The sequence below is a fragment of the Thamnophis elegans genome, chromosome 3, assembly GCF_009769535.1.
Source record: "Thamnophis elegans isolate rThaEle1 chromosome 3, rThaEle1.pri, whole genome shotgun sequence".
NCBI classification, from domain to species: domain Eukaryota; kingdom Metazoa; phylum Chordata; class Lepidosauria; order Squamata; family Colubridae; genus Thamnophis; species Thamnophis elegans.
The window spans coordinates 83,142,071-83,169,139 of record NC_045543.1 but is presented as its reverse complement, the minus strand read 5'-3'; the positions used below and the strand labels follow the sequence as shown (position 1 = coordinate 83,169,139).

The following is a 27,069-nucleotide window of genomic DNA, read 5'->3' as shown; positions in this document are numbered from 1 at the left end:
TGAGCTAAACATCATTGTAATATAAAGACAAATTTAGAAATTATTGGCAAAATCTAGAATTTCTGTGAACAAAATTTAACAAGTATTCAACAGAGTAAAATTTACCAAACAAGGGAAATGTATTGATGCTAAATAAACTGAATATTCATTGTACCAGTAATATTTTTTTTATCATTCTAGTTTTATTTCGAGGAATAGGCTGGTTAGCATTCTAGTGTCTAATCTTTTGGCTTGCCTGGGCCACATTATATGCATGGGCCACATTGAGTGAAGATAAATCATCTTGGGACACATGTAAAATATATAATATATATATAAATCACATAATGATTTATGCTCTTGTGGGGGCTGCATTACTAACTGTCCAGGGCCATGAGCTATGGAGTTGGAGGTAAAGTTTTGGTTCATACTGCTCTTTAAAAGAGAAGTTAGAGTTTCATTTTTATCTCAACATTAAACTCTATAACAGACACAAAATTCCTTATTATTTGACTTTTAGAAGAATCATCACTTTCAGAGGAAATATACAAGTTGCTCACAAGTATTAGTTTTTAAAGGTATTTTTAATTTGAAATATTTGGGATGTATGAGTTTGTAAACAGCTTATTTAATTAAAGTGAAACTAAGTTTAGTCTGAAAACTGAAGACTGGCCATAAGTATTACGTCCAATGTAATAACTTTTTGCTATTTAAAAAATAATAATTTTATAGATGTTAGAAACCAATTTGTATAGATTATTTTTCTCTGGCATACTGGCTTTGAAGCTTCCAATTTCATGATTTATTTAAATGACTTGCTTCATTGTATATGTTTTGCTATATGGCTACAATATACAGTTACTGTCATATCTGTGGGACAAATACTCATCTGAAGAATACAGTATGAAGTTACAGCAAGAAAAGAAGCAAATGTGGGATCAGAATGCCTATGAGAAATCTTTAATACTCCTGTTAGATAAGTTTGTCTGGATAAATGTTTCAAAAGCAGAATTTGTTATTTTACATTCTTGTATACTTAGGTGCCAAGACGTTTTAAATTATAATTTCTGCATAATATGTCAATCATATCATTTACATATGGCTGAAAAATACTTTAAGAAATTTAAGATATTAAGAAAGCATGGTTCAGAAAACTGCATGTCAATTTCTAAGGGTGTTTTAAAATTATTTTTAAGATTTTATGCTATTTATGAAGAGATAAGAATTTTTTATCTACTCTACAGGTGAGTTTTTATTACATTCTGTCAACTGGAATAAGAAGTATTCATAGTATTTGACTACTTTATCAAAAAGACCTCAAGCTGTCATAGGAATGGAAAATTCTCTTTTACCAATATTAGAAAGACAGTAGATTATGGCTCTGAATAAAATAGGACTTTCTATAGTATCTTACTGTTTGGTTCAGGAAGGAATAAGTTTTTTAATGTAGTCAACCATACCTATTATCAGAATTCTGATTCATGTTTTTTGTACAATAATGTGCTGGTTTTAGGAAGGCTACGACAAAGATTAAATTTAGTTATTAAACTAAGAAATATATTTATTGTATCTAATTATGCTTCTTCATTTGAGAACTAATGTAGCTTTTCAAACCCAGTTAGACAAAGTTATAAAAAAGAACAACTAATTTGCCATCTCACTGAATCATCCCATATTAGCAGAATGTTTGGGTTACAAACTGACATATTGAGCATCTAAACATTGGATGATAAATTTATTATAAATTTATAAATATGATTTAATCTAAAAAAAGTAAAATATTTTTTCTTTCCTAGTGTCTGAAACTTTCATGTTAGATTGTCTTGAAGATTATGGATAGTCAAACCAAAGTGTTGTAATATTTGATAGAATTTACATATAATTATTGTTTGTGTACAGAGTATATTTTAAAATTTGAATAATAGAAATGGAAATTTGTGCATCTGAATATTGTTAAATAGTTACTAGATTAAATACTATATTCATAAAGAATCAAAATTCTGCTAACCCCATAATTTGCAGTGAAGGATTTCATCTTGTGTTCCTCAAATATAGGTAGATACTATCAAAAGGGAAGGTGCTTGCAGCAGGTGGAGGCACATACCTGAACTTTATGCATAAGTTTATGTTTGTTTGTTCAATACAGGTATAACTTAAAACTCTTTATAAAGGTATACTTATAGCTATACATGTTCAAGTGTATAGTATTTGTAAAAATTCATGTAGTTTTATAAAATGAGTTTCTTCATTTAGAGTATTAATCAGTTATTAATTCCATGAATATTTTTTTTGACCTGACAGTGGGTTTTTTATTTTGCATATGCCCAATATATATACACACATGATGTAGAAGTGCTCTTTAGAAAGTACATCATTTATTGTAAGGAAAAATTCCAAGATTGATTTCAGCAGTAGGTGGCTAACAACTTTGTCAATGCCTTAAATATTGATACAAATGTTTGATTTTGATTTGATTTGATTGGTCTTGTATGCCGCCCACTCCCGAAGGACTCCGGGTGGCTTAAATGTCTGTTTTTGGATTCAGTCTTTGAACAAGATCTTAAGTATTCACTTTTCTATTTTACACTATGTTGCTTGAAGCTTCTCTACTTCCAATTTTCTTAGGTTAGAGTATCTGCACTTGCTTTGATGTATTCCACGTGGTACAGGATTGGTTTATGTGGTTATGTGGTTAAAGCTGAGTCATGCTATAGTTCTTTGGTACAAAATCTATTAGTTCGCTGTGTGCATGGCATTGATTCCCAGCCAATGTGGAGTATAGGAGTTCACATCCTTTGTCAACTCATCTTCTAGTTTCTTTTCATGGAATACATTTTGCAAGTGTTTAATCTTTTTCCTGGTGATTTCCAAGCCAACTGCTCTGTTTACCAAGCAGCAGCTAAACTCAATTAGCTGCTGCTTGGCCTCTTGGACATTGTGGCTGATGATTACAGTATCATCAGCTAAAACTGCAGGTAGATGAGCTTCTTGCCTTTATCTGCCCAGTTGAGCCATCTGAAAATTTCATTTGAGATCCATTGTGAAAAGCTTTAGAGAGATTGCATCACTTGTTGAATAACTTCATGTAATAGGATGTTTCAAATATTTATTTTATTTCTTTAAAAAAAAAACACAAATATTTCATCATTTGTCAATCATTAAGACATTGAAGTACAATTTTTTTTTGGTGTGCCCCTCCCTCCCTCCCCCCCCCAACCCTCCTCCTCCTCCCCCCCCCCCCCGACTTCCCAGAACCCGTACACGGTATGGATTTTTAACTAACACAGTCTAAAATCTATTGGGAAAAAAGAAATAAAGAAATTAATGACATTCTACATTGACCTTAGCTTCTTCTTACTGAACTAACTTTTAACAGTTTAAATCATTTCTGATCTTAAGCATAGGCTAACTGGAATTTCTTGGTCCCGTATTTATTTTGTATATAGTCAATCCATTTTTTCCAGTCTCGTTTATATTTCTCATTTGAATGATCTTTAAGATATGCCGATATTTTAGCCATCTCGGCTAAGTTTGTCACTTTCAATGTCCATTCTTGGATTGTAGGCAAGTCTTCCTTCTTCCAATATTGCGGCACCAACAGTCTTGCTGCAGTTATTAGGTGCAGAATCAAATTAGTCTCTACCACTGTAAAGTCAGTACATATACCTAGTAAAAATAACTGAGGAATAAACTTTATCCTTCTTTTAAAATATTTTGCATGACCCACCATATTTTTATCCAGAATGCCTTAACCTTTTGGCAGGTCCACCATATATGATAATATGTAGCATCGAGAGAACCACACCTCCAACATTTAGGCTGTACATTCGGATACATAGAAGCCAACTTTTTAGGATCTAAATGCCATCTATAGAACATCTTGTAAAAAATTTCTCTCAGATTTTGAGCTTGTGTAAATTTCACATTTCTTACCCAGATTCTTTCCCATGTATCCAACATTATTGGTTCCTCAATATTTTGAGCCCATTTTATCATACAATCTTTAACTAATTCTGTTTCCGAATCCATCTGTATTAATACATTATATATCCTCTTTATATGCATTAAGCTTTGATCTCTTATTTGTTTAAACAGATTATCCTCAACTTGGATAAAACCAATTTTTTGATCTATTTTCCACCTAGCCTGTAATTGCCCATACTGGAACCATGTTTGAACTACCTTCTCCTCTTTTAATACCTCTAAAGATTTTAATTGTAATACCCCCCTTTCCGAGGTAAGAAGCTGTCTGTAAGTAATTCTGTCCTGTTTTTGTGCTGTATTCATATTTTCAATTGCGTGTCTAGGAATTGCCCACATGGGTATCTTGTCATTTAATTTATATTGGTATTTCTTCCAAACCCATGTAATCGGATGTTGATGGGCAGTAAAAGATAGTGGTGTCAGTTAAGCCATCTGCTGTTAACTGGGTTAACTTATTGATATCTTGATTTCTCAATGCATTTCTGGTTGCATTCATTTATATACTATCAGATGCTTTTTGACAGTTAGCAAATACCAAGTATAGAGACACAGATTTCTCTTGTTTGTTCCATTAACTAGTTATGCGGGGTTGTTGATAGTTGAGTATCCTTTGAGAAAATTGGTTTCCTTTCATAACTAGTGTCAACTTTTTCAAATTTTGATCATTATAACTTGAATGAACTTAAGAGCTTATGAGAAACTATGTTGGATGATAATTAGCAAACTTTTGGAGTCCCTTTTTTAAATATAAGAATTGTCTTTGAAGATTTACATTGGTCAGAGATGTCACGTGTGCCTAGGTAGTCGTTAAAGAATGTGGTCAGTTGATTTATCAGTTTTGTAAACTTTAAAGATAATGATGAGTGGGCCTCTGGCCTTATCTGATATTGTCTGTCAAATTGTATGAAAAGCCTCATTTTTGATACTGTTGAATTTTTACATAAATTCAACATGGACATGGCTTTTTTTGAGGCAAAGATCATAATATGAAAATGTTGCATTTTTCAAATATTCATTATCAATTGTGCTGGTATCCTTCTTGAAGGCTCCTCTTTCTGTTCCATTTCCTTCTGGCATTTTTAAATGCTGCTTCTCACTTCCTCCTTTTCACAAGTTGTAATTCAGTCGTTTTCATAGTCTTCTTTTAGCTTCACTTTGCATTTCTGCTTATAGAATTTAATCCTGTTGAGTGTATTTTCTCCTTTGACCTCCTTCCTCTTCTCTAAGAGCTCTTGCTCTGTTGCTAATGCAAGAGCTTCTTTCAACTATTGTCTGAATTTTTGCTGCTGCTATGCAGTTTTTGAGTTTCCTGATGAGATATTCATATTGTTGGGATAGCACTAAGGTTATGATTCCCATTTTTTTTCAAAATATTTTTTAAGTACAGTTGTATCTATTGTCATTGTACTATCAATGTTGAGTCAGTGTACTATTTTAACATTTGTGATAATTTCATATAATTGCCCAATAGCAATAGCACTTACACGTATAGACCACTTCACAGTGCTTTACAGCCGTCTCCAAGTGGTTTACAGAGTCAGCATAATGCCCCCAACAATCTGGGTTCTCATTTTACTGACTTCAGAAGGATGGAAGGCTGAGTCAACTTTGAGCCGCTCAGAATTGAACTGCCAAATTACTGGCAGCCAGCAGAACTAGCCTACAGTACTGCATTCTAACCACTACACCACCATGGCTCTTAATATGTAGTAGATCTAATTTATTTTACAACATAGCTGCCTGTCTTTTAGCCAACTCTGGGTGGCTCCCAGCTTTGGTTTCCTTGTTAGGAAAATGCCAAGTCCAGCATTTCTTTGCTGATTTTTCAAATTAGGTATTCATCACCTACATTATTTGTAGCTTAGAGAAGGTTGCTAGTTGTTCATCATTTTAATTTGGTTCACGTAAGAATTTGCCTATGAAGCTTTTACTCATGTGGCTTGAGCTTACTCAAGCATTTATATCTCCTATAATTTTCTTTTTATGGACAAATTGGGTTAACTGTTATTCAGGTACTTTGGAGAAGCATTTGGTTTCATCTTTGTCACTGCTATTGTGGGGAGAATGGCATTGACCAATGAATGGCTGGTGTCATGCCCCCATTGAAGCCTGAATCTGCAGAGGAAGACAAGCCGGAGCTGGAGCTGATGGAGATCAATGGGGAATCTTTGTTGTCTTCGGATGAATGTGGGGAGGAGCAGGCCGAGCCATCCCAAGCCCCTCAGGATTGGGACGGCTTGTTAGGGAGGAATGTGAGCAGGATGTCTGAGAGAGGGCAAGCAGTGGACATGAAAGATGGAGTTCAGGCGGAGTGTGGGGAGAAGGCAAGAACAGCACAGGCCGACCCAATGACTTGGAAGTAGAGCTCCCCACCCCTCTTCAAAAGCACACCTGGGGACTGAAATTTAAGGACACACTGTGTGGAGGGGTATTTGTTGGGAACAAACACTGAATTAGTAGAGTTTGGTGTGCCAGTACAGACATTTGGGGTTTGCAGGACTGCTTGATTCTTCCTTACTTCATGGGCTCAATGTCTTGTTCCTGACATTGTCAACTCAATACCTTGTTCCATACTTTGTGGACTCGTTGTTCCTTGTTTTGTGTACTCATTTCCCTGTTCTTTTGCTTTGCTGGATTGAGCGCAGCCAGACGCTGTGCGCATGTGCGCGCATGGCGCGCGCACACACACACTCTGGGACTTGGCAAGAACATGGGAGTGTGAGGGAAATTTGAACTCTCAGCTGTGTGACCTTTGTGCCTTGACCCGGGTCATCACAGTAGGTCTTTTGGGCCTTTTATCCTTATTTTGAGGGTTGAATGATATGGAAAATACTATAATGATTGTTTTGTGTATGTTGGTTAGCAGCACTTTAGATCAACCAATGCATTGTGAGCATGCACCTATATATGTTTCATTACCATTATTGTGCAAGTTTTGTGTTTTAATTGATAGCCTTGTTTTGTTCAGGCCAATGACAGGAATGTTGACTTTTGTGAGATCTTACTTGAGATGGTTTTGGTCTGGGATGGCCTGTTGAATCTGTCCTTTCATTCTACCTTCTATCCAAAGACACCAAAGTTTTTGAAATTAGGTTAAGGGCTGCAAGTTTCCATTCTTTGGGCCAATTATTATCAGGTGTTTGAAGAATTTGGGGAAGGATCTAGTGCAGGCTTGTCGAACTGGTGGCCTACCGGCTGGATGCATCACATGCAACCCATGCCCACCCTGGCTCCGCAAAGGTAAAAAACATTGTAACACGTCACGTGACATGATCTAGTTTGACACCAATAATCTAGTGGTTCTCTTTCTAATAGAAACCTGGACAGATAGTTTTTTTAAAAAAATGTATGGATATTGCTAGTGACTGCCTTTGTGGATTCCAGGTAAGGATGAGAGGTTTGTTCACATTTGATGAATATCATTTTTTTTATTTGCTATTTAATTATTTTCAGTTGAAAGTGTGAACAGATTCCATTGAGAAAAATTTACCCTGAGTTCATGAAAATTGAAGAGGTTATATTCAAGTAATTTTTACTTATAGAAAATAAGTTGCAAACAAATGCACAAAGCAGGCAAAGGTTTCACATCCATGCTCTTTTAATTGGGAACTTTGGACTAGGTTGAAGTTGCTTCATGTAAATGTCGATAGGATCAACTTGATTTTAAATAATTGGATATTGCCATTTTATTTTATATGATATAATAATCTATTACCATTTAGTGCTAGACTTTAATGAATAAGATTTTCAACAAAAAAAACTATTCAGCAAAACATAATTGTAGAAGTTTCTTTTCAATTGTGAGATAAAATCAAATAGAATACAGACAAATCAATTTATGTGTGCATCTGATTCCTGATAAAATACTGTTAAGTTATTTCTACTTCTCTATGGCCTTCTCTCTAACTCCATATTGCTTGATTATAGCTTGGCTATATTATTCATTTTTAACAAGCAAACATTTGGTTTTGAGGTTTGAGGCCAGACTGTCATATATTGCTTACAGTAGGATGAGTCTATTGTTTGTGTTAGAAGTAAAAGAAATGCTGTGTTAAAAGAAGAATTCTGCATGCTGTATAAACTATTATAACAAAAAAAACACTGAATCTAGCATTGAAATGTCTGCTTAGGTTTTTTTACTTTTCACCTTTTAAAAATGAAAGCAAATGAAAGAAAAATTAAATTCTAAATCTAGTAGTAAGTCATGTATTTGATTGTCTTAATTGCAAAATTATGGCAGTTTCTATTATAATAATCTGCTTGCCAATAGAGAGTAATATTTCTGTAGGGAATATGCATGTGCTCTTGAATATTATAATTGCTGCAGTTATTCAAAGCACATCCTCTCCAATCTTCTGCTTAGCATGTCAGAGGACTATATTTTCAGTATTTTACATAGCCGTTTCAATGACCAATGGTAGCCGTTTCAATGACCAATTTTCAATGGTAATTTTTATTTTAGATTTTAAATCCTGGTTTTGTACTTGTTATAAATAACTCAAGGCAATGAACATACTTAATACTCCTTCCTCCTATTTTCTCCACAACAATAGCCCTGTAAGATGAGTCTGGTAGTGAAAGAATGACTGGCCCAAAGTCACCTAGCTGGCTTACATGCTTAAGGCAGGACTAGCACACAGTTTCCTGGTTTCTAGTCTGGGATCTTAACCCATTAGATCAAACTGGCTCTAAACTGTTAACTTTTGAACAGAACACAGACATAGAGATCCTTAATCATTTTTAAAGCTGAAGAACAATTTGGCATTTTGAAGGACTGCTTAAATTGTGACAGTAAATACATTTACACGGCATGTTTTCTCATTTAGATTGGCAACTTCTGTATTGGCAGAACATTTGGCAATTTCTGAATTTTTTGTATCATTGGAAGGACTTTGCAAGTGTTGGGAAAGAAGAGACGTCGATCATTTGTATTCTCAGTTGACGTGTGCCTTTCCTTGTACCCTAACTCATTTTCCTAGTAAACTAATGCCTGATAAATTATATGTTAGCTTTGTTTGAATAATAAGCTGAACTATAGGTAAATGTAGGTGAAATTTTAAACCAATGTCAAATTTAAAATTTTCTGTCTTGACCATAATGTTATCCATAGTTCAATTTGTGAACCACATAAATTAAACCTAATCACATTTCAATGCGATATGTAGACCTGACTGTATTTAAGTCTGCAGAATGAAGTTCTAAATCATGAGTGTCCAACCGTTTGGCTTTCCTGCGCCACATCAAATGAAGAATAATTCTCTTATGCTGCATATAAAATATACAATATCGTTAATGTATTTTTATTTATTTACTAAATGTATTGGCTGCTCATGTTACCATAGGGCCGTGATGGCAAACCTATGGCACGCATGCCAAAGGTGGTACGTGGAGACATTTCTGAGGGCACTCGAAGCATTGCTCTGTCAACTCCACACGAATGTGTGTGCTGGCAAGCTGATTTTTGACTGTTTTTTGTCCTCTGGAGGCTACCCTGAAGCTTCCGGATAGCGAAAAACCACCCAACGTGCAAACTGGAAGTTCGGGAACACACTTCCTTTTTGTGCATTGGGATGTTTTTCGCTCTCCGGAGGCTTCTCTTCGTGAAAGGGGGGAAGGCTGTTTTTGCTCTTCCCAGGCTCTTAGAAAGCCTCCTTTGCTGCCATGGATGGGATGAGACAATCCTTTGGGATGAGATAAATCACATTAAAAGTTTATTAGGGGCCACATTACTAGCTGTTCAGGGCCACATGTGGGCCATGGGATGGAGATGCCTTCTCTTAAGCATAGATAGATAGATAGATAGATAGATAGATAGATAGATAGATAGATAGATAGATATAGATATAGATATAGATATATATGATAGATAGATATGTACTTTTTATACAAAGATAGTTGATACAGTTTTCATATGCATTAATTGTAGGTTTATGGTATACTTTGTCTTATAAAATATTTGGCACCTGAATGGGCCAAATTTCTGCAGTTGATATAATTGTACGGTAATCTGTTACTAAAAATGTTAAGTTAATTGAACAAATTAATGCATAATCTAAACTATATTTCTCCCTTTTTTTAGTTTAAGGAAGAAATCTCCAAGCGCTTCAAGGCTCACTCTGACCAACTTGTGTTGATATTTGCTGGAAAAATCTTAAAAGATCAAGATACGTTGACCCAACATGGAATTCATGATGGACTTACTGTTCACCTTGTCATTAAGACACAAAACAGGTAGGCTGGTTTGTGTAAACCTCTGATTAATAGTTTTATTTCATCTTAATGACTCATATTATTTCAGATGGTTTTTTTAAAAAATAATAAAAACCAAATAGAAAGAAGTGTGCTGAATTCTGTCAGTTCTGAAGTATATTTGCTTTTTATAATAAGCCCCAGGAGCAAAAATCCTTCTGGAATATGCTTCTGAACAAGCTGAACAATTATAGCAATTTGTTCATTACCTTGCATCATGTTATGGCAGTTCTAAGGTTTCATAGCCTTTTTCATCAAACAATAGCTACTAATTAGGTTTGTATTCTTTCTGTTTGATTAGTTGAATAGATATTGTAACAGTATCAATGTTTTAAGTATGAGGGGTCCTTGGTGCTCTCTGAGCTTGGTTGTTTTCTGGCAGATGTTTAATTACCTAAAGTAGGTAACATCATCAGTGCTAGTGATTTAAATATATTTTAAGTAAGTTACATATAACTGTGATTAATTTAGAGTGAGAAGAGAGAAAAATTAACTAAGAGAATACTAATATTACACTGATTTGTGATCAGTAATATATTTGTTAGAAAAGTATGCACACCCATCAAATTAATCTGAATTTCTTATAACAACATGATGTGATGTACAGTATATCCATTTTAAACGTCCTTTGAACAGAAAAGAAGGGTTACAAATCAAATGATATCATGGGTTTTGTTGAATTTTAATTGATATGCTAAATACCTTGGCAACATAGTAATGAAGGAAGTAAAATTTTCTGTGTATAGTTTTGAGCAACACAAAATTTTGGATATGACGCGACAAGCTTTGCACACTTGGATTGGGGGATTTTCTGTTATTCTTCCTTGCAAATCCTCTCAAGCTTAGCTAGGTTGGATGGTGACCATTGGTGGACAGCCATTTTTAGGTCCCTCCAGAGATGTTCAATAGGGTTCAACTCACAGCTCTGGCTGGGCTACTCTAGGGCATTAACAGAGTTGTCCCTAAGCCACTCCTGTTGTCTTGGCTATGTGCTTAGGATCATGTCATGTTAGAAAGTGAGCTTTCGGCCCAGGCTGAGATCCCGAGCACTTTGAAACAGGTTTTCATTGACAATATCCCTGTACTTTGCTCCATTCAACTTTCCCTCAAGCCTGACCAATCTCCCAGCCTCACAGCATGATACTGCGACCACCATGCTTCACTGTTGGGTTGGTATTGGGTGGGTGATGAGCTGTGCTTGATTTCCTCCAAACATAAGATTTAGAATTGAGACTAAACAGTTCAGTCTTGGTTTTATCAGACCAGAGAATCTTGTTCCTCACCATCTGACAGTCCTTCAGGTGCTTTTTTGGAAACTCCCAAGTTGGCTTTCATATATTTTGCACTGAGGAGAGGCTTCCATCTAGTCATTCTGCCATAAAGCCCAGATCATGGAGGGCTGCAGTGATGGTTGTCCTTCTGGAACTCTGTCCTATCGTCACACAGGATCTCTGGAGCTCAGTCAGAGTGACCAACGGATTCTTGGTCACTTCTCTTACTAAGGCCCTTGTCTTCCAATTGCTCAGTTTGACTGGGCAACCAGCTATTGAAGAGTACTGGTTATGCCAAACATCTTCCATTTGAGAATTATGGAGGCCACTGTGCTCTTTGGAACCTTCAGTGCAGCAGAAATTTAATTGTAGCCTTCCCCAGATGTGTGCCTTGCAATAATCCTGTCTCTGAACTCTTTGACCTCATGGCTTTTGCTCTGCTACAGTATGCATTGTCAGCTATGAGGCCTTCTATTGAGAGGTGTATGCCTTTCTAAATCTTGTCCAGTCAATTTACCACAGGTGGACTCCAATCAAGGTATAGAAACATGTCAGCATTGATCAAGATAAATGAGAGGCATCAGAGCTAAATTTCACATTGTTACAAAAGATCTGAAAACTTATGCCAATGTGATATTTCAGTTTTTTAAAATAAATTCATAGATATTTCTAAAATTCTGTTTTCATGTTGCCATTATGGGGTACTGAATGTAGATTAATGAGAGAGAAAAATCAATTTCAACAACTATAGAATCTGGCTGCAGCATAATAAAATTGACAAAAGTGAAGGGGTCTGAATACTTTCTGAATGCATTGTAATTGTTTCAGATTATAGTTATGGTCATTTGTTCTGCATGCAGTACAATGGTACTGATCAAATAAGACTACTTGATGAATATGTCTTTTATAGTTTTTTTCATATTTCTTTGCACAAAATTATCCCATTCAAAACTATAAAAATATAGTAATGTTACAGGTAGTCTTTGACTTAGGACCACATACGAGACCAAATTTCCATTAAGCAAGGTGGTTAGGTCACATAAAATTTTATGACCTTTATGCCATGGTTGTTAAACGAATCACTGCAGTTGTTAAATGAATTACATGATCATTAAACGAATCCAGGTTCCCCCATTGACTTTTCTTATCAGAACCCAGCTGGGAAGATCACAAATGATGATCACATGATCCTGGGATGCTGCAACCTTCATAAATACATGCCAGTTGTCAAGAGTTTATATTTTCATATATCCTGAGACAGTGGAAATGCTGCCACAGTTGTAAGTGCACAGATCAGTTTTTTTCAACTTTTTGTGATGGTTCATAACCATCGTAATTTTGAATGGTCACAAACAAATGGTTGCAAGTTAAGGACTACCTGTACACTATTACAAAATATGTACCATATTTTTCGGACTATAAGATGGTGTATAAGATGCACCAAGATTTCAAAGAGGTAAGTAAGAAAAAAAAAGTTTTTGTCCTCCTCAGCCTCCAGGAGCACTCTGCAGGTTTCGGCAGGGCTGGGGTAGGGCAAAAATGCCCTGTTTTTCATCAAAACGGGGGCATTTTTCCCTTCCCCCAGCCCTGCCGAAGCGTGCAGAGTGCTTGTGGGAGGTGGGGAAGGCAAAAACGCCCCCGTTTTGGTGAAAAACAGCCCATTTTTTGCCCATTTTTCACAAAAATGGGATGCAGGGGCAGGAGGCCAAAAATGGCTGTATTCGATGTATAAGGCGCACCAACGTTTTCATGCTCTTGGTGTGTCTGTGTGTCTTATACTCCGAAAAACATGGTATATGATGATTATCAATTTACTCAATTTAGATGCAGAGGACTTGATTTAGACTTGATTGAAAATAGCAAAGTCAGTGTATATGATCATCTTAATTTCCCTTTGTTTTTTCTTCACTTTTCTCAAAGAAAAAAAAGTAAATTGTAATGCATTCTATTTGCATTGGAATGTCTGGAATCTATTGACTCATCAGTTGAGAACTGGCATGATCTTACAAGACTCTTTAAATCCAACCATAATTACTTTGAATAAAATAAAGTTAATCAGACATTTTTATCACTGAACTGCTGCTTTCAAACACCTTTCTGTTCCTCATTTTTACTAAATTTGTTCATTGCAGAAATGTTTTTTAAATGTTTTATAGATCACATGATAATTCAGCTCAACAAACAAGTACTTCAGGGAGTACTACTACTACCACCACAACAGCATCAACCAATAGTACCTCTACAAATCCAACAAATACCACACCATTTGGTTTGGGTAAGGCCCTTAATAAGGATAATCTCTAAATAAGACTTAATTTGGTGTGATTTGTGTTGTTCATTGCCAGATATATCTTGACTTTCCAAATTTATAGTAAATGACCAGTCATAAATAATAGGAAATATATATATATATATATATATATATATATATATATATATATATATATATATATATATATATATATATATATATATATATATATATGTTATATTTATGCTGATAAATAAATAAAGGGAGACTAGTATAGATCTATTTCAAGCTATTTAGCTCTCATCAGCTAGCCATACCCAAGTTTGGGAATCGACTTTATTGACTTTATGTGACTTTAAGTATTTTGGAAATATTGGTCCAAAGTTTCACACTACACAGGTTGTACACACAGGGATACTGTATGGATGTAAAACTGAATTTAAATAGATTAGGGCCACAAACTATTCAGTGACCATTCAAAGTGGCAATGGCCCTGAACAAGGGGAACTTACAGCATCAAGGCAGTCACGTGATTATGTTTCAGGCACTTGGTAACCAGCTTGCAATTATGATGTTGCAATGTCACACAGTGATGTGATCGCCATTTGGAACGTCCACTGTTGGTTTCCAATAAGCAGAGTTATTGAGATGCTGGCATTTTTATGAGATTATATAAACAAATAAAAAAACCCATAAATGTTCTCCATTCTACCAGGTTTCTGTTACTTGTGCTATATTTTTATTGTCTTGTAAGAAGCAAGAATATAATTCGACTTTTCTAACTTTTAAAGCAAATCATTATTTTTTTGTTAAGGTAAGAAGAAACAGTTCCTTAAGGATTACATTACCATTTTGTTATGAACAAAGGAGGGAGAGCCATATAGGCACAAACTGGTTTTCGGCCTAAAAGACAACTACTTTTAACAATGTCAGCAATCTTGCTGAACCACATACTGTCATCACATTTTTCTTTTAGATGCGTCAGTACAAATGACATTAACATTCATCCTTAAGTATTGGACACAATTATCTCAAAAAATGGCACAAAACAAAATTGGACAGCTAACAAAGCATACCAACTTATGAACATGAAACTTTCCTTAACTAAACAAATGCCTTATTAATAAAAAGTGATACAGAATAAATCCTGAAACAATATTTAATATTTTTGTTGTTTCTTGAAGGTGGTCTTGGAGGACTTGCAAGTCTGAGTAGCCTAGGTCTTAGTACCTCAAACTTTTCAGAATTACAAAGTCAAATGCAGCGACAGCTCATGTCCAATCCAGAAATGATGGTTCAGATTATGGAGAATCCCTTCGTTCAAAGCATGCTTTCAAATCCAGACCTAATGCGACAATTAATTATGGCCAACCCTCAAATGCAGCAACTGATACAGAGAAATCCAGAAATCAGTCATATGCTCAATAACCCTGATATTATGCGACAGGTAAGTTAACAGTTTGATCATACAATAGGTATTAGATCATGACTTTGTCACCGTAAGCAGTAAATTAATAGCTTATAATTAATACATAAAATATAAGCAAGAGCATAGTTCATTTATTAATCATGAATGAGATAATTATATATATATATTCATTTTGTTGTTGCTTTATATTTATACAGATGAATTCAAAGTTGGTTTATAATGATTCATACCTTGGGCCAATCAAACTTAATATTGCCAATCATCTGCATTTACACCAAACATTTCAAAGATGTTGCAAGTTCTTCCGTTGGAGAAGATTTGAACTCTGGACTCTCAAAATACAATCTTAATCACAGAATATTTATATTTTAAGCATGTTCAGATTGAGCGCAGTTTAGTCACTCATCATACCTAATCAAAAATTATTTGGTTAACCCTAGATATCATGAATAGCCATTGCACTTTTACTATATATCCTTTACATACCGTATTTTTTGGAGTATAAGATGCACTGGAGTATAAAACACCAAGATTTTGAAAAGGAAATTTTTTAAAAAAGTAGGTAGGTAGAGGGATAGAGAGGGAGAGAAAGAAAGAGAAATACAGTAGGTAGGTAGAGAGAGTAGGTAGGTAGGTAGGTAAAGGGATAGAGATAGATAGATAAATACAGTAGGTAGGGAGAGAGAGTAGATAGGTAAATGTTTCCAGGTGTATTTATCCATGTGCTGGAGAAGGAAATCGCTGACAAACCTTAAGATTTTGTTTCTGCTGGAACAGCACTTGATCAATGTAATTCTCATCAGTTAAAGAGCTTTCCAAGAGGGGAAAAAAGTTTTTGCACTCTGCAAACTTCCAAAAAATTGGGGGGGGGGGGGGAAACGGCCCATTTTTTGCTTATTTCTGCCCTCCCCAGCCCCCGGGAGCTCTCTGAAAGCCTCCATAAGGGTATGCACGGCCATTTTGGTGCAGGGGGTGGGGCTTCAGGAGGCAAAAAAATGCTGTATTCGATGTATAAGACGCACCCAGATTTTCAGCCTCTTTTGAGGAAAAAAGGTGTGTCTTATACTCCAAAAAATAAGGTATTTAAAAATACAGTCTGTTTATTTATCAAATTTATACAGCCATTATCTCAATTAAGTGACCCTAGGTAATTTACAAATACAAGCCGTGCAGGCATAGAAAAGAAACATAGGTAAAAACAAATTTTAAAAGTTTTAAAAAACGCAGAAGGAGCATCCTCAAATCACCCACAATCCCTCAAATTTGCATGCCATTCTTAGATCCCAATGCCGGCTGGCAGAGCCAGATCTTGACGATTTCCAGAAGGCCGGAAGTGTGGGTCTGCCTCACTTCTAGAGGCAAGATACTCCATAGGGCAGGGGCAATGGGAGAGATGGCTGCCTTCCTAGACCTCACCAATCAAAATTCCTTAATAAAGAGGATTCACAACATACCTTCTCTGCCTGACTGGGTCAGATTGGTTGATGTAATTTGAATGAGACGTTTTTCAGGTAGCCTGGTCATGCCATGATGGGCTTTAAAGGTAATAACCAACCCCTTTAATTGGACATGGAAGCAAACTGGTACCTGGTTCAGCTTAACAGAGTTCTGCTCCAGCTGCAGCTCTCGGATATTTTCAAGTGCAGGCCCATGTAGAGGACAGTCCATGTTTGTGCTGCAGCTCCAGAGGATCCTGGCTGAGATACATTATCTAGATCTAGACTTTCCTTCCCCAAAAAGGGAAGTTGGGAGAGGGGGGCAAAAATTATTCAGAATGGTGGGTCCAACAATGGCTTCTTGAGAAGGAGGTTCAGGGGCACCTTTTTAAATAGTGCCGAGAACATCCCTTCCTTCAATGATGAATTATCCATGCTGTTATTAGCTGCATCCAGAGATAAGAACACAAGAAGAGCTGCTCTGGATTAGCATCTTTTGTAACACTAAAGCTAACCAGGTAGATTCACACACATGGATAGGACAACAATAGCAATGTTGAATGTTGTTTGTAGCAGTAGGCATTTACACTGTGTTGTGATTTGGGAAAGTAATATATAACTATTTATAACCCAAATTCAGAAGGCCTTATTTATCAGCTACAGTTGGAATTAGCAACTTGGTTATTAAGTGAAGTGATTGCTAAGTGAAAATCACATTACAACTGTGCTTTACTTCAGCTTTCCTTTGCTTCACAGCAGGACTGTCAAACTTGTAGGCCATGGGCCAGATGTATCACGTGCTGGTCATGCCCACGCCTGGTTTAGCGAAGGGGAGAAAAGTCACAATATGTCATATGATGATGCCATCACAGCGCGGGTTTGACACCCCTGCTTCATAGCATTAGAAGGATATGACCTGAAACAAATGGGTGAGCCCAAATGGCTGGAAAGGTTTTTCAGAATGCAACTTACAAGGAAACTAAATAGAAGAACAAATCTCATAGTCCTTTTCCCTATTCCTTTGCTCTTTGGAATGCTCACCCTGAGGTTGGGATAATTAGCAAGAAGAGAATTAATGTTTAATGTTTGTATTTACATCCATTGGAAAGGAAAGGAGAATAGAGAATTAGAGAATAAGCAGACACACAATATATAAGAAAAGGAACATTTTCCATTTTCCTTATTTTTTTGCAATTCAGACAGAAATGCTATTTATGAGATCAACTATCAAAAATCTTCCTTGCAGATGTTTCTTTCTAGAATTTCTCCTTATTTTTTATTAACATCTCTCACAATTAATCTTAATTACAAAACTATTATACTTTTGTAGGTTAATAAGCATGAAAGTGGTCTTTGGAATAAGCATGAAAGTGGCCTTTGGCTCCTGATATATGTATCTGTTGGTAGAATTGTTCTTTTCTAATAGAGCTTACTTAACTTTTTTAGACTTTGGAACTTGCTAGAAATCCTGCAATGATGCAAGAAATGATGAGAAATCAGGATCGTGCCTTGAGTAATCTTGAAAGTATACCTGGTGGCTATAATGCTTTGAGACGAATGTACACAGATATACAGGAGCCAATGCTGAATGCCGCACAGGAGCAGGTGAATAATCCTAGAACCTTAATTAAGCTGAAATTAACTGGCTAACTTAATCCTTCATTTTATTTGATGGAATGAAAATTGAGTTCTCTCGTCTTGCCTTCAAGAATTTTAGTATACATATCCTGCTAAGCTATAAAATGAGGAAATAGAAAAGCTACTACTATGGTGTCATTAGACACATAATTACTGTATTTTTCAGACTATAAGGTGTTCTGGATTATAAGACGCACCTAGCTTTTGGGGAGGAAAACAAGAAAAAAAATCTGTCTCTGCCTCCCAGTAATTTGCTCCTTGTAGCAAACAGGAAAGAGCATAGTCAGCTTCAGCACAGCCTGATTTAGCAGGAGAACTGATTGGCAGTTGGATCTGCCTCCCAGAATAATACTGATTAACTGTTCCAGGCTTTGTGGATTGCTGCTGCCCATTGGCAGCAGCACCCATCAGCACTGCCAAATATCGGTGCCTCTGCATTCCCCATTTTCGACCTCCACACCTCCCCTTTTTGGCCTATTCCAAGCAGCGGGGATACCCACCACTGTCACTTATCCCCGCCGCCTGGAACAAGCCAAAAATGGAGCGTGCAAAGGCCGAAAATGGGGTGCACGGAGGTGGCAATAGGCAGCAGCAGTGATCTCATCAGCCTCGAACAGCTAATTGGTAGTATTCCAGGAAGCCAATCCCACCACTAATCAGCTGCTTGAGCTGAAGCTGACCTGGCTTTTTGTTGTTTGCTGCAAGGAGGCAAATTGCTGGGAGAATAGGAACTGGCAGGTGGGTGGGGCTTCGGCAACATTCGCTTTGTAAGACACACACATTTCCACCCAGTTTTGGGGGAGAAGTGCCTCTTATATACCGAAAAATACAGTACCTATCATGTGATGCTTTCATTTTTGAGAAACCTTTTTTGTAATGGTGCTTAAAATAAGAAATGTTTAGCAATGAATATCTAGCTTCTATTTTATTTTTTTCCTTTGATGCTATGATGAATTGCTGAATGTAATGTGCTGCTTAATTAAAAAATCAAAACCCTTGACTTAAATTCCTTCAAATAATTTGTAAAGTTATTTCATACTATTGCTCTAAAACATTTTTTCAGATATTCTACTTAATGTAGAAACGTTTGGGGACAGTATTGTGCAATTGTGCAAAATAGTGCAAGAATCAAAAAGTAAGGTTGAAAGTAAATATTTAAAAATTGCAATTATATTGTGAGTTTTCAAGAAACTCACTCTCAGGATTTCATGTAATTATATAAAAATATCAGAAGTATATGTAATACAATATTGTCTTGATTGAGATGAGAACAATGAAATCCCATAATATTTGATGATCTTGTAATATAGTGATCATTTTTAATTAAATAATAATGTTTATTTAAACTTTACGGTTCCGTGGACATCACTTGTGATGAGTGAGAAATCATAGACGTGTTGGCATCTCGTGGACATAGCTTTGCTAACTCTGTGGCTAGAGGTTTTCTGTACACTCTTGTTTGCTTTCATATATAAGCCAAACATTCCCAGAAGATCTCTAACAAAGCAGAAAATCTTCAACTCTCATCTGATGAGTCTTAATGTAAAATCTTAGAAAACAATTGAAACAATGAATAGGTTGATACAGGTGAGGCCATCTGTGGAACAATTGGGTTACTTTGGTTCTGCAAATTTAATGGACCATTCTTTTTCCAGAGGAATTGGGTTTTTTTTTCCTGCTTGGTAAATCTTTTTCTTTCCTAACTTTTTTATAGTTTGGGGGCAATCCGTTTGCTTCATTAGTAAGCAATTCATCAGGTGGAGACAGCCAGCCTTCTCGCACAGAAAACCGAGACCCTTTACCAAATCCTTGGGCTCCTCAAAGTACCACACAGAGCTCCCCAAACAGCAGCAGTAGCAACAGTGGAGATACTGTAGGAGGCAGTAGTGTTGGAAGCAGCAGCACTGGACAAAGCACAGGACAAAGCACAGGACAAAGCTCAGCAATGCCAAATTTGGGTCCTGGGCTAGGAGGTATGTTTACATAACAACTTACTTGATTTTCTCAAAATAGCAATAACACTGAGCAACTTAGACTTATATACCGCTTCACAGTGCTTTATAGCGGTTTCCTTTACATAGTCAGCATATTGTCCCCAATAATCTGGGTCCTCATTTTACCAACCTCGGAAAGGTGGAAGGCTGAGTCTATCTTAACCCAGTGAGAATTGAACTGCCAAACTACAGGCAGTCAGCAGAATTAGCCCTCAATACTGCATTCTAACCACTGTGACACTAGCTCATTGCTCAAATTACCTATCTAGAAAGGCATGCCCGTTAGTCCTGTTCTAAATTAAGTTGAGTGTTAATGAATTTGGATTGCAAATTAAATACTGCTTATTGACTATTATTAAATAACATGGTATCTTATCCAAATATGCTTTTTCAAGAGGCAATTGGATTTTCTTATTTTTCTCTGAAGACGTTTCACTTCTCATCCAAGAAGCTCCTTCAAAGCTGAAGATGAGCAGGGAAATGTTTTCAACGAAAAACCAGAAAGTCCAGTTGCCTCTTGAAAAAGCACCTTTGGGACAACCATGACCTGGATGACTGAAAATATCTATAAGCATGATATTTCTTCATTTATCTTGACTGTTGAATTGCATGTTTGTTTGGTCCTGGGTGATTAAAATAATTGCACTGAATAGATGGGTGGTCATCTAAGTCAAAAAGAGAGAGAGATGATGCCATGGCATTGTGTTGCTGAAACTTTGTTTTCCCCTTTCAAGCTGGTATGTTCAACACACCTGGCATGCAGAGCTTGTTGCAGCAAATTACAGAAAACCCACAGTTGATGCAGAACATGTTGTCTGCGCCTTACATGAGAAGCATGATGCAGTCACTGAGCCAGAATCCCGATCTTGCAGCCCAAGTAAGTCCTTGACAAAAATCCATGCTGAATTAGAATTCACCGGTGGTCTATCCCACAACTAGTAAAATGTGGACTTCTATTAATCTACTACATTACATAGATATATGTAATATAATAGATTAATTTATATAGATATAAATAGCAAAAAAATTACCACTTTGGTAAGTTGCCACTTTGTTCCTTATCCTCTGGTCCAAGTGATAATAATTAAAATACCTGATATTTTCTCCTGAATTCAACAAAGTTTTAATGACCATTTTGACTTCATTGTTTCCAGCCACAATCACTTCTGACCTGTTTTGAAATTGTTTTTATTTATATTTGATTTTTCAAAGACCTTTCAAGACATCCAGTGAAATTCAAATGTACCTTTGCTTCTATCACCTCCAGTGCCAAGTGCTTCCTTTTAGCTATACTTGTTGTTTTGTAAATACTAATTTACTAAATATTATAACATGCTAATAAAATTTTGAACTGCCTGAATTAAATCTCTGAGAAGTCAGAGGAGGCCTAATGATTGGTGCTGGTTCTTTTGTGACTTTTGTAAGCCCTTATTCCTTTTGTAAGGAATAAGGCACATGGGGGGGGGGAATGCTAGGAACCCCCTTTTTCTTAGGCAAGGTGTATTTTATCAATTTGCCTTGTACACACTTATTAGTAATGGACTATGCAAACTTTTACCATTGGGGTAAAAACAAGCTGTTTTCCTAGCACATTTATTAATAAGATAAAAACTAAAAATTTGAAGAGATGACATCAAAGTAGGCTTAAACAAAGTGACTGTCAAAAGGATGTTCAAATGGAAAAATCAGATGGAAATGTATAAATATTTGTGCTCAGTGAAGAGGATAAAAAGAAATTTAGCTAATTAATAGATTGAGGAACACAGTTTTGAATGATGAAAGGTGTGGTAAGTTGAAAGATGAGGCAGTAAATAGGCATAATAAGGTGTGGAATTGAGTGGATTGAGATGAATTAGGTAAGAATATAGAAGCTTTATTCCTACCAGAAGTTTGAATCTTTCATTCTACTGAGCTGTGATTTATTTTAATTATTGTTTGAACAAGTTTCATGTAGAATACTGACCAATTAACCATAGCTTACAAACTACACACTGGATTGACACATTGCAAATCATATTACCATGATAAACTCAGCTTTTGTCTATAATATGTATATTATATATTGCTTTGCTTAATAGTCCTTGATTTACGACTGTAATGAAGCCCGGAATTACAGTTGCAAGTTGTGCTGGTCATTAAATGGGTCACACATGATTGCACTTTATTTTACATCCCATTTTGCAGTGGTCATTAAGTGGATCACTGCAGTTGTTAAGCAAGCACTATGGTTGTTAAGAAAATCCATTGTCTACAATGGGCCTTTTCACAGGAAATCAGAAGTTAATACAGGTTTCCAATAAAAACGGTAAGTTACAATCACGTGACCTCGGGACACTGCAAATAGCTATAAATGCGAGTTGCCAAGTTGCCAAAATATAATCATGTGACTAGGGGGGTTGCACAGTAACTTCAAATCTGCATCATAAGTAGCCATGTGGAGGTGCATCATAATTTCAAATGGTCACTAAGCAATTGAACATAAACCAAGAACTACCTACATGTGTCTGTGCCTCTTGCCTTGCTAGGTAAGGAGAGAGTTCAACATACATGAAAGATTGTATGGCTTCAGCATATGTTTGCTAAGTGGAAGTTTACCTGGGTTTTATTTTCTTTTATATTTATTATATTATATTATTTTAGTGTTTTATGATGATAAAATGTCTGTTTATCCCTACAGATGATGCTGAACAACCCTTTGTTTGCTGGAAATCCACAGCTTCAGGAACAAATGAGACAACAAATTCCAACTTTCCTTCAACAAGTAAGTCAAAAGAGGATGTTAACACTGCATCTGATAATTATATTAAAAGATATGAAACTTTTCACAGATCATTGAGCTACAATCTGATCACCTCTAGTATTTAAGAAAAGGGGTAATTCATCCTTTTGAACTTTTCTGTTGTACAGGAATAGGTGTCTTGTGTATTCTTGCAACTTGTTTCTTTGTGAATCCTTTAGAAAGTCTTCTGTCTGCACTGCTGAAAATTCTTGTAAATAGTTTTCACTAGTTTCAGCCACAAAATGCATGAAAATTGTAATGTAAGTCAAATAATAGGCTTGCCTATAACTTTAAAAAGTCTTCCCCTAAAGTTAAAATCATTGTTACATCCAATGTTGTCCTCAAACTCCCAGAATGTTGCCCATTTTTTAAGAACTTTATTGTACTTTAGTGGTACAATTTGCATAATGAAATATTTCTTTCTCCTTCATTTGTATTTAAAACTTATTTAGAAAGTATTGAAGGAGATTCACCTAGTGCTGTGAGACACAATTGATAAACAATTTCCAAAAGTGATTAGAAAAGGAAGTAAAGGCAATCTCCAGGTTAAGAATGGCCAACTTACGGACAACCTGTACTTATGAACAGGCTGTCTGTTACTAAAAGTGGCAAACACCAATATTTGTCTTTGCACTGACAAGCCGCTGACACCTGTTTTTAATATACAGCTTGTTTTCAGAGGTTAATAAAAACATTGTGCGGTTTCAACAGTTTGTCTGCTCAAGGAAGGAAAATGCCATCTGCCATTTTTAGTAATAGGCAGTAAGTAACTACCAGTTCCATCTTATGTACAAATTCAAGTTAAAGACAGTTAGGAATGGAACTTGTTCTTAACCTGGGGATTGCTTGTATGCAAACCCAGTGTCCTTTTGAAGGCACTGATCACAGTTTGAGCAAGATGACTATTCCCTTACATACTAGAGCTTTAAATCAGCCTGAGATGGATCTTCTCCTTGGGAGCAGCTATCTGAAGTACTTGTGTGTGTGTGTGGGGGGGGGGGGGGGAATCTTGATTATTGGTCTGCTCTTTGGCCCTTCATTCTGCTGCAGTTATTGGCTCTGCTTTTTCCGGAGCTGTCTTCTGCCATTTCTTTCCTGGAAGGCCTACACCATGTACTTCTCTTTCTTCTCCTCCCTTCATGGCATGAGATAAATAACATTTGCTTGCATTATTGAAAGCTCAATTCTTCATTAAGATTTTGAGCTTGGAGAACTCAAGCAGTTATAGAACCGAAGGTTTGCCACCTTTTTTTTCCTCAAAAAGAAAATGAAAAGTTTGGCTGCTTATTTACAGTTTTGAAGGGAGACGTTCTCAATCATTCTCAAATGAACATCTCTTCATTCTCATAGATGCAGAACCCTGATACTTTATCTGCAATGTCAAATCCTAGAGCAATGCAGGCTTTGCTACAGATTCAGCAAGGTTTACAAACTCTAGCAACAGAAGCTCCAGGCCTTATACCTGGGTAAGTTTGGGCAAGAATTTTATTTGTACAATTTGTGATTTTCCCTATACATTTTTTGTCCATCTCGAATATATTGGCTACTTGCATTTCTATGTATGATTCTTAGTGTTCACAGTATAAATAATTTGTCTCCATGTTTCTTTTCATGCAGATTTAATACTGGTATAGCTGGACTAGGAAATTCTGGTTTAGGAAGTGCTGGATTAGGGAATACTGCTATTCCTACCGGAACAACAGTGCCCACTTCAGTTGCAAATGAAAATACAAACCCAGCTTCAGGAACAAGTGAAACTGGACACCAGCAGTTTGTTCAGCAGATGTTACAGGCCCTTGCTGGAGCAAATGCTCAGGTAAAAGAGTTGACCAAGCCTCTGATTTAGGGAGGAATTAGAGAAGCAGAGAGCATAGCCAATAGAAACGGTTGGTATAAATGGTCCAAAGCAATGGTGGTACAGCTTTGATTTCCAAGTCATTGAGGTGCATACAAGTCTATTGCTCCAGATTTGGTTTACATGTTCAACCGAGCCATTATGTATGTATTCAAAGACTTTTAATATTTTCCAAATTAATATTTATCCTTGGATGAGGTGGCTGGCTTTACCTCCTAGTCACAGAAACAAAGTAATAGTCATGTCTTTATATTCAAGCTGTAATTTATCCTTTCTTGGTTTTAGCATGATGTTCATGCTAGCCGATATAACTTGTACATTGTGTTCCCTAACTTGGACTAACCTCCCTTACGATGTATTTTTAAAGCCCCACATATTTAGGGCATATGCATCAGGTATGAGGGATAATTGGAATGTGGCAGATTTTTTTTATAAATCTGCTCTGCAAGTTCTGTATGAACTTTTTGTGGGAATTCTTATTATCCATTTCTTATTATGTTATTATTACCCATGTTCTCAGGATAGAAACCATTTGAATCTATAAGATTTTACTTCGGTATTACAGTATTCCGCTTCACATCATTACAATGTTTTGGGAAATAATAGGATATTTGATTACAAAAGAGTGATTGAAATTAACTTTCTGATTCTTTTCCCTCCAAAGTGCATTGAATGGAAAAGTAAAAAAGTATTAAAAGTTTTTATTTATTTCTGTTTAGCAACTACAAAATCCTGAAGTCAGGTTTCAGCAGCAACTGGAGCAGCTCAGCGCAATGGGCTTCTTGAACCGTGAAGCCAATTTACAAGCTCTAATAGCAACAGGAGGTGACATCAATGCAGCCATTGAAAGGCTACTGGGTTCCCAGCCATCATAGCAACGTTTCTGAAACTTGACAAATGTAATTTATTTTTGATAACAGCTCTTAAATCTTTAAAATTACCAGCTTTATTTCATTCTGACTCTTGGGAATTGTCTTGTTCTAACTAATCCCAGTCTGATGCATTTAAGGTGGAGTGCAGTAGTTTTCTTCGAACAGTGGGAATCAATGCTTTTCACTTGGTTGTTGCATGCATCAAACACTTCTTCATTTTGCATTTATTGTGATTTTTTTAAAAAATGGAAATCCGTTTCCACAGTTGAGTGACCAGGTTTTATCTGACCTTCAACTGTCCAATTTAGTTGCTTCTTTAAACATTAGCCTTTGATAGTAATTTATGTAGAATAAAAATTAAAGAGGAAACTAATTGAAGCTATGATTTGTGGGTACATATTGCTTATTGTGACTTGGCATGTCTCTCTTACTAGCAAAATGCTGCAAGATTTATACCACTTGATTTAGCTATTCTTGCTCTTTTATCTCTAAAAAGTATATACATTTGGAAAAAGAGTTTTTTTCCAAGCAGATTTTTTTCATTGCAATAATATAAAATATCTCAGAGCCCAGAATAAATGAAATGTGCAAGACATCTCCAATGTAATAGAATCTTACAGCATCTTTAGCGAGCATCTCTTGATAAAAGTGCTTGGCAGAGTCTTTTAAAATACTGAGATTGCTGATCTGATCTTGATAAATGTACAGAATTATATTGTAACATTGTCTCAATATTCACAAGGATTGATTGTTATTACCTTCATCTTTGTGCAGATTGGAGGAGCACATTTGATCTGAGACTGCTTTTGGCTAAAGCTTCTCAACTTTATCCCCTTGAGATTCTAACTTGCATTATGATTTGTAATTGATGCATATTTTCACTGACCCTGTCATGTGATACTCTTAATTACTTTTAACCACCATGTAAAAATACTGTATATCTTTTGGGTTTTTATTGGTAGTTATTTCTCTTGTGCACAGGTAATAAATAAATTAAACTTCTTTGTGAGCAACAATTTAAAGTCATTTTATCCTGATAAAGAAATTCAGAATACAGTATTAAAGCTGAGACCATCTTATTCAGCTTCCTTCTCTCCCAGTCCAAATAATATGCATTTTGGATGCTCTTTCTGGAAATGAAGTATTATCTGAAACAATTTTGCTATAGAAGCTTCCTTCACATATTTGAACATTTTACATTTTCTCAAATCAGCTTATCTGGGTTTTTGCTGAATTTCTAATGTTAACTAAATTATATTTTAATAGATTTATCGTTACATTTGAGTTTTAACTATTACTGTGATAAACATCAATCATTTATTTTCCTTTCAT

General features: G+C 35.9%; 1 protein-coding gene across 2 annotated transcripts in view; it reads left to right on the top strand.

Annotated features, from left to right (window-relative positions):
* The window catches only part of UBQLN1 (ubiquilin 1), a 30,798-nt gene that overhangs the window by 1,911 nt on the left and 1,818 nt on the right, over positions 1–27,069 (top strand). The window contains exons 2-11 of one of the 2 annotated variants that reach the window (XM_032212864.1): positions 10,043–10,194; positions 13,640–13,758; positions 14,919–15,181; positions 18,046–18,204; positions 19,952–20,210; positions 20,966–21,108; positions 22,909–22,992; positions 24,361–24,476; positions 24,628–24,826; positions 25,585–25,764. In XM_032212864.1, the coding sequence (XP_032068755.1) occupies positions 10,043–10,194; positions 13,640–13,758; positions 14,919–15,181; positions 18,046–18,204; positions 19,952–20,210; positions 20,966–21,108; positions 22,909–22,992; positions 24,361–24,476; positions 24,628–24,826; positions 25,585–25,740 (1,650 nt within the window). In that variant the 3' untranslated portion in view covers positions 25,741–25,764. Of the gene's footprint in view, positions 1–10,042; positions 10,195–13,639; positions 13,759–14,918; positions 15,182–18,045; positions 18,205–19,951; positions 20,211–20,965; positions 21,109–22,908; positions 22,993–24,360; positions 24,477–24,627; positions 24,827–25,584; positions 26,809–27,069 lie in introns of those variants that run through there. The other variant, XM_032212863.1, reaches the window with a different exon arrangement.